Source organism: Plasmodium cynomolgi, chromosome 10 (assembly GCF_000321355.1).
Source record: "Plasmodium cynomolgi strain B DNA, chromosome 10, whole genome shotgun sequence".
Taxonomy (NCBI): domain Eukaryota; phylum Apicomplexa; class Aconoidasida; order Haemosporida; family Plasmodiidae; genus Plasmodium; species Plasmodium cynomolgi.
Window position 1 is genome coordinate 833,116 of NC_020403.1, and position 8,094 is coordinate 841,209.

Sequence of the window (8,094 nt, forward strand, 5' to 3'; positions counted from 1 at the left end):
TAATGAACAAAAAAAGAAAAAAAATATATGAACAAAAAAAAAAAAAAAAAAAAAACGGAACAAATGGCTAGCTGCCAAAGTTGCAAAAGTGTGAACGCATAAATCCTCCGCACTGGAGGAGTGCCTACCAACTTAAGGAAGGCCACATTCAGCGATGATTCTATAGTACGACGTTGCCGAGTCCGTGTCCATTTCGAGGAACTGTATTTTGTTGGGTAGGACCCGCTCATTTTGCAGTTTGGACAAGTTGAAGTCGGCGTAATAGTCGGGGAAAATCTGGGGCTTCCTGTTGGCGTAGATTTTTCTCAGGTAGGAGTTTTTCATGATGGTCATGTGGGGGGTTATTTCTTCTTTGTCGCCGCGTTGGTGTGTGCTGGGGCTGGCTGCACTTTTGTCGATCGGGTTGGCTGCACTTTTGTCGATCGGGTTGGCTGCACTTTTGTCGATCGGGTTGGCTGCACTCTTTCCGATCGGGTTGGCTGCACTCTTTCCGATCGGGTTGGCTGCACTCTTTCCGATCGGGTTGGCTGCACTCTTTCCGATCGGGTTGGCTGCACTCTTTCCGATCGGGTTGGCTGCACTTCTTTCCGATCGGGTTGGCTGCACTCTTTCCGATCGGGTTGGCTGCACTCTTTCCGATCGGGTTGGCTGCACTCTTTCCGATCGGGCGCTTCTTCTCCCGGGCCTCCTCCTTACCCTTGTGGTTGCTGAAGATGTGTATGTCCCTCTTGGCGAAGGAGTCCCTGAGGAGAGCTATCATATTCACTATGTACTTCCTGCTGCCCTCCTGCAGCGCTGCATACAAAACGTCGTTTCGAAACGTTTCCAGTGTGTCGAACGAAATGGCTTGATGGTTGAGCTTTTTAATTTCCTCCATGGCTTCGTGGAAGGCCTCCTTGGAAGACTCCATTTGGGACTTCTTCACGTGTAATATGAGGAGAGATATGTGAAACTTGTTTCTCTCAATTGCACATTCTTTGAGCATTTCAAATTTCGAAGCGACGTGGTTTTGCACTTTGAGCAATTCTTCCACTAACGCTTTGTTGCCTGACAGGGGGATGCAAACAAAATAGTTGGGCCTAACGCTTTTCATTTTGCTGTTTTTTTCCATTCCGTTGGGGCTGCCGCGCTGCCTGCATTCCTTGTGATAGCTCTTGTGATGGTTCCTCCGGACGATGCTGCTATGCAGAATTAAATAATTTAAGATGCTTTTTCTTACATTCATTTGTCGTTTTTTTGAAGCCCTTGTGCATTTTTTTTTTTTCTGCCTCTCGGTTTTGCCAAAATGGTGAGCATTCCTATGTGCCTCGAAAAAGCGGCACATATGGATGGGAAGAAGGGCGCCAAAATGGTCCATCATTTTTTTTAAACACCTCCAGCGGGGAAGTATACAATGACCCCGGTGAGCGGCTTTGTTCTGGCGTAGTGCCATTTTGGCTCCGCCCCCCGCTTGCCTCGCGAAAGCGGCACAACCGAATGCTATGCTGTGCAGTGTGGTTTGACGCGGTCACTCCCCCCGAATGAAGCAAATGGAAAGCAGCCAACATATGACAGACCTGACTGAAGCGACTGACCTGACGATCACCACGCCTTTTTTGCGGGTGTAGGCCCCCACACGAAACAGCCAGAATGGCGTGGAAGCACGAACAGTCTGCACGTGCTTGGCACCCCTTCCGCTGAAGTACCCACCTCTGTATTGTTAAAACCAAGTTGAGCAATAATCAGCCAAACTGAAGGTATACTTTTTCTTTTTTTTTTTATGGCGGCGTATCACCCGTTGTGTCCCTTTCTGCAGCGAAGTGTCATTGCCGGTCAGGTAAAAAAAAGGGGCGACCAATTTCACCGATCCTTTGTAGTAAGCAGCCGAGTAGGTGGAGCAAAGAAACAGAAGAAGCTAAGCTCCAAAACGGCGAAACATATCAACTACGTGTTCGAGAAGAAAAAGAAGGCGGATGAGGTAAAAAGCTTTAATAGCATAAAGAGGAGGAAGCTGAAGGAGGTGCCTTCTTCCCAGTTTCACTTCATTTGCCACCTTAAAAATGGGGAAGTGCAATCTGCGCGAAGGGGGAGCGTTTCGCTGCTAAGGGGGGCGCTGCCTCCCTCGGGACAGGCGCAGCTTCCGTGGGGCGAGGTGACCCCAAATGGGGAAGCCACGATTGGTGAATCGCTCCCAATTTGGGAAAACCGCCCAATTGGTGAATCGCTCCCAAATGGGGAAATCCGCACTGCCGGGGAGGCGTTCCAATTCTTCCCGCGCGCAACGATCCGGCAAGACAGGAGGGAGAAGGACCTGAAGAACGCGAGTGCGCTGAGCAGCATCGTCCATTTGGGGAGAAACAAAGACATATGCAACACCTATCTTAAAGGCACCCTAATCAACATATACCACGAGGAAAATCACAACAACGTAATCCTAAAAATGATGAAGGAACTGCAACACACATACACTTATATGAACAGCCGACAAATAAGCTTAATTATTTATAACCTCTACCAGTACTTCTTCACCCAAGTAGTAAAGCAAATTCACGGAAAGGATAACCCTTCGAATTATGAATGGTACTTAAGGTTATTTTACGTTGTTGACGATGGCCTTTTCGTGACCCCCAGGAATAAGGGGGAGAGGTATCAAACCGATATGCCGGTGGACAACAGTTTGATGAGAAATCTCCTCATAACGTTGTCGAGAAATGTGAAAACGTACATGCATTGTGAAGATGACCTAAATACACTAAGCAGGATCGCTTTCGTTTATTCGTACTTCTGTGTGAGGGACAATACCCTTGTGGAGTTACTCATTCGTAAAATTTTCCAATGTATGCATATGAAAAAAAATAAAAAAATAAAATATTTTTCGCTAGCTGCTTTGGCCTTCGAAAAGTGGAAATTGTACAGCGTCAAATTTATGCATGCGTACTCCTCCCTTTTGACTAAGACAGTTGACAAATTGACAAGAAAAGGGGAAGGGGTACTTATCAACCGGGAGAAGAAGAAGAAAAAAAAAAAAACGAAATTAAAACATGTCAACCTGTTCGATGTGCACAAAAAGGAGAAAAAAAAATTATCACTCATCAGTTTGAAAGACATTCTGACGTACTTATATGTTCTGAAGAGGAACGACGTGAAGGACAATAACTTTGTTGAGAGGCTGCTGCGATACGCAAGCTTGTTTTGGGGAGATGACTTGGGAGCACAGGGGTGCACCCCCGGGGAGTGTGTCTCCCTATCTGTGAACAAAAAAAAGGAAAGCTTCAACACTGACACTGTTTCGCAAAAAAATAAGCTCCTAACAAGCCCTGCATTCCGTAGCGCCCTCTATGCAAATAGGAAACGACACAAAAACAGGAGTAACATGTTGACGCTTTATGCATTGTATAGAATTAGTAAGCGTGCTGCCCGTCGAAGAGAGATGCCCCTCAGTTGTTTTGCAAATCGAGTTTGGCTGCACGGGGATGGAGAGAAGGGACCAACCCCCCATGAGGAGGGAGGGGAAAGCAACGTACCGATGCATAACAAACCCGTCGAGCTAAGCATAAAGAGTTGGCAGAATGACCCGCGTGATAGTACGCCCAGCGAGAACAGCAGCGCATTTTCCCCAGCCGATTACGGACCAGAGTCCACTGTCTTCATCAACAAGCAGCGCACGTGGGTTAGTTTCTACAAAAAGGAAGTCATCCCCATGACAGTTTTTCTGCACCACCTGACTCGATATTATTACACATTTTTAAAAAAAAAAGAGGACTTTTCAAAATTGACAAAGCTGTACAGGGATGTACTCCTCAACAGTGACCTCACGAATCTTCACTTTTTTTACACCCACAAAATTGTAAGCGTTGTCAGACACACAGATGATATATGTAGCAACTTGATATCCACGTCGTTGTACACGTCCGCTGTGCACAAATGCAAACGATATATTGCTTTAAAAAATGCGGGCGTTTTCTCCGACGTATGTGCTCAGAACGTATGCGCTTGTGTTGTGATCCTCTACATACAAGTTTTGAAAAATAAAATAAAAGATGACCCCTTAACCGAAGCGTTAATTGAGTTCTTGGTCAAATTTTTTTCAACGTGTCAGCCTGAACAAGTTACTCATCAATTTTTAATCCCTCCTCTGAAGCTGCTAAGCATGTTGCAATGTCTCCGTGTGAAAGTAGGCCCACGTGACGACAAACGTTACGTTGTGATGGAGGCTATGGACAAAACAAATGGAGTAACAAAGAAGAGGAGCAATGTGGATCAGCTTCCATCCCGTAATACGAACAATCAAATCGATGAACAAAAAAACAACGTTAAGTCAAACGGGAAAAATGCGTTACCATCACGTAAGACGAAATTGCAACTTTTAAACGGAACAATTTTGACAATTTTAAAAGGGCTAAACTGGAACAACGTGGATAATTTTTTGCTGCTCAAAAGTTACAAATACATGAACAGACTAGCTGGGCAGGAAAAAAAGGCAAAGTTTTGTATGAACATAGTCAGGCAAAAAAATCATTTGTTGTGCAACAAAATAACCCACGCGGTGAAGGTAAAAGTGCACGACTTCAATTGTGAGGAATTGATGAAGGTCTACCTCTACAGCGGAAACAACTTTAAAAGGAAAACTCTCCTCTTGAGAAACTTCTTTACAAATTTGTTGCTGTCAAATGGGGGGATTGTTCACAGAGGGGATAACAACTTTTTTTATGCTGTTTTTTAAAACCGCCTTAACACATGTACACCTGAATGAAGTGGGGATAAAAAAAAAAAAAAAAAATAATATATTTTTTTAAAAATTCGAATGATGTAATGAACAAACTGATGGTGCTAAGTAGGACTTACATTTGCACACATGTCGACAGCATGCGGAGGAAGCACGTGTACTCACTAATCATGCACAGTCTTCTCTATTTATGTTCACTTTTGCAAAAAGGAAAAAATAAGGTGAATTACCGTGCTGTGAGAGGCAACCCCATTACGCGAATCCTTGTGGATATTGCGAGCACCACATTGAAGAGGTGGACTTTTATGAACGATGAAAGGAGTCTACTCATTTATGTGTGTCTACTTTATTTTCGAAACATGGCGAGGAAAAATAAAAAAATAAAAAATATGTTTTTTAACAAAAATGATGATAAGCATTTTGTAGGGAATTTGTCAAAAGTGTATGCTGAACAAGTTGAACAAATCTGCCTCTCCGAGTTTGACCGCCCCGGCACGACGTATACGAACCCCTTGTTGCTTTTCCTTTTACTTAAACACAAAATAGTTTTATGTCACCATAGGAGCAGGAAAGATATGCGAATTGTACAAAGGCTGGTCGGCAGTGGAACCCCACTTCACCGCCTCATGATGAACGCAGCAAGTGACACTAAATTCATGAAAGTCATCCTTTATGCGATAACGAAAAATTATTCCATCCTAATGGAGGAAGACCTTTTGGACGATTTGCATTTACGCACAAGTACCGTGCAGGAGCAGCCAATTCGGAACAGCACGACTTCCCCTTCCCACTTGTCAACACAGAATAACCCCGGAGACTTAAGCGAGTGGGTTGAACTGATAATGCGCATGTCAAGTTGTGAAGATCGCCATTTGGATAGAAGCATCCTTTGCAATTTTGTTGCACGTAAGAAGTCCGTGGAACAGGCTATAAAAGTCGCATTAAGCATGAACGTGTCGGAAACGTTTTGTTGGTAGGGAAAGGCGCGGGGGCTTGACTGGTGAATCTCACACCGTGGAAAACGCCCCGCAGCCGACCCTTTGGCGGACCGCTCATTTCCGTGCTACGAATTGGCACGTCGGCCCGCCCCCGCGGTTCGTGGGCAATTTGTGGGAAAATTGCAGGGAATTTGCGGGCAATTTGCAGTTGTTTTTTTTGTGCCGCCCTGCATGCAATTTCTTGCCCAACTGCTTCTCCAGCTGCTTCTCCAACTTCTTATTTTTTTTGGTTTCCCGTCGCGCGCATGCGCGTATGCCCGTGCAGAACGGCGACTCGGCAGCTGAAAGTGCAGAGAAAAGGAAACAGACCTGCCCAACTGACAACCCGCTACTCGTATATGTACCTGCGGCGTATTTACGCATAAAACCCCCGCATCGATACCCTATTCCCAACCCTGATGGGTGTTGTTACCGCGCTTATCTCATGTTAGAGTGATAATGTGCCCCCCCGTTTGAAAAAAAAAAAAAAAAATCTAACCAAAAATTTAAAAAAAATATGAACAGAGTTAAAAAAAAAAAAAAAACTAGCCAAAAGGTTTAAAAAAATATGAACAGAGTTAAAAACAAAAAAAAAATCTAGCCAAAAGGTTTAAAAAAATATGAACAAGTCATAAAAAAAAAAGAAAAAAAACATACATAATAATATATATATAATATACATGTATAGAAGATAACATCTGCGCGCAGTGGATCTTCCTGAAAGGGTTGCTTTTCTTCCCCTTCCGGATGGTGTAGAAAAAGCAAAAGAAGAAAAACGGGCGTAAATAAACGCGCGGCCTCGAGGAACATACAGAAGAGTGTACCTAGATATAGATAGATGCAGAGGAAATACTCTGTTGTGCCCAGCTGCAAGCACAGATTTTTTCATAATTTTTTCATAATTTTTGCATAATTTTTTCATAATTTCTTTATTTGACCAAGGAGAGCAGGCGCTTTTGCAAGCTGTTCACTGGATTATTTGTTTGTACATTCCGATAAGGGTCACCTTGTGCCAACCCTTTTTTTTCCCCCGCATTTGAAAAAATACACAGTGTGGTTCATCCCCCTCCCCCGGCATATCAGCCCCAGTCTTTCAAATTGAAGATATAGATAAAGTAACTTTTTTTTTTGTTGTTGTTTTGTTTTGTTGTGTTTCTGTTTTTTTGTTTTTTGATTTTTTTTTTCTTTTCTTGTGGTCTGGAAAATGCTGAACAGAATGGAAGAAGTGAAAAGTATGAACCAAACGAACTATCTGAGTGACGAAGATCTACACAAAAAATATATCCAGCTTCGAGAATGCATCGAACTGGAAAAGGATGATATGAACAACTGTCACGTGAAGGAAATGAAAAAATTGCTAATCACAGCTTTGTTAAAATATAATGCCATAAAATTTGGTGATTTTATTTTAAAATCAAAAAGAAAATCAAAATATTTTTTTTCAAGTGGAGTATTAAATAACATCGTTTCTGCACACATTATTTCGTTTTTAATTTCTCATTTAATTTTAAAGGAAAAAATCCCCTTCGATTATTTGTTGGGGGCATCTTATAAGGGCATTCCAATAGCAACCCTAACTAGCCACTTTTTATTCCGCTCGAATAAATTTGCAAATGTTTTTTACCTGTACGACAGAAAGGAAAAAAAGGATTATGGTGACAAGACACTCATTGTGGGGAACTTGGACGAAGCGGTTAATAGCGAAGTACACAATGCAAAGGATGATGAAAGTGAAAAAAAAGTAATCATAATTGACGACGTCTTTACATGTGGCACTGCTTTGACGGAAATAATAAACAAGCTAAAGTCATACCCCAACTTGAGGGTCGTCGCTCTCATCGTTTTACTTAACCGAAATGAGTACGAACTGAATGAGCAGAATGAAAAGGTGTACTTTAAGGATTTGTTTGAGCAGAAACTGAACGTCCCTCTTTACAGCATTCTCAGTTACAACGAGGACCTGGAGCCCCTCATGGGGTAGGCGTCGAACCGTTGATCATCTCTCTCGCGCTGTTGGCGTCGAACCGTTGGTCATCTCTCTCGCGGTGTTGGCGTCGAACCGCTGGCCATCTCTCTCGTACTGTTGGCGTCAAACCGTTGACCATCTCTCTCGCGGTGTTGGCGTCGAACCGCTGGACATCGCTCCCCCGCGGAGGTCCACATTTCACAATTCTTCAAACGCAAAAAAATTTGGGAAATATAATTAGTCCGTGCAGCAATATGCACATGAGTTGTACCCCCCGCACTGCCCAGGTGCGCCCAGGCACAGGAGTGCACACAAAAATGTGCAAGCCCATTGTGTTGCCCTTGTGTAGGCCCACATACAGATGAACAAAGAACAGCTGGCACAAATAAATACAGCGTGGAGAGTACCAAGACAAGAAAAAAATGAAAAGCTTATTAGGCAAAAAA

At 43.3% G+C, this 8,094-nt stretch overlaps 3 protein-coding genes across 3 annotated transcripts; 2 read left to right on the forward strand and 1 right to left on the reverse strand.

Moving 5' to 3' along the window:
• Nucleotides 1–132: 132 nt before the first annotated feature.
• PCYB_102870 (hypothetical protein) lies at nt 133–1,225 on the reverse strand (the record flags this gene model as incomplete). The annotated part of the gene is made up of 2 exons (XM_004222836.1): nt 133–580; nt 774–1,225. The coding sequence occupies 2 exons, from the start codon at nt 1,223–1,225 to the stop codon at nt 133–135; spliced, it is 900 nt and encodes a 299-aa protein (XP_004222884.1).
• Nucleotides 1,226–1,856: 631 nt separating this feature from the next.
• PCYB_102880 (hypothetical protein) lies at nt 1,857–4,700 on the forward strand (the record flags this gene model as incomplete). Its single annotated transcript, XM_004222837.1, has 1 exon — nt 1,857–4,700. A coding segment is annotated over one exon (2,841 nt), but the record flags the coding sequence as incomplete, so codon positions are not given.
• Nucleotides 4,701–6,898: 2,198 nt separating this feature from the next.
• PCYB_102890 (orotate phosphoribosyltransferase) lies at nt 6,899–7,657 on the forward strand (the record flags this gene model as incomplete). The annotated part of the gene is made up of 1 exon (XM_004222838.1): nt 6,899–7,657. A coding segment is annotated over one exon (759 nt), but the record flags the coding sequence as incomplete, so codon positions are not given.
• Between the last annotated feature and the right edge of the window lie 437 nt (nt 7,658–8,094).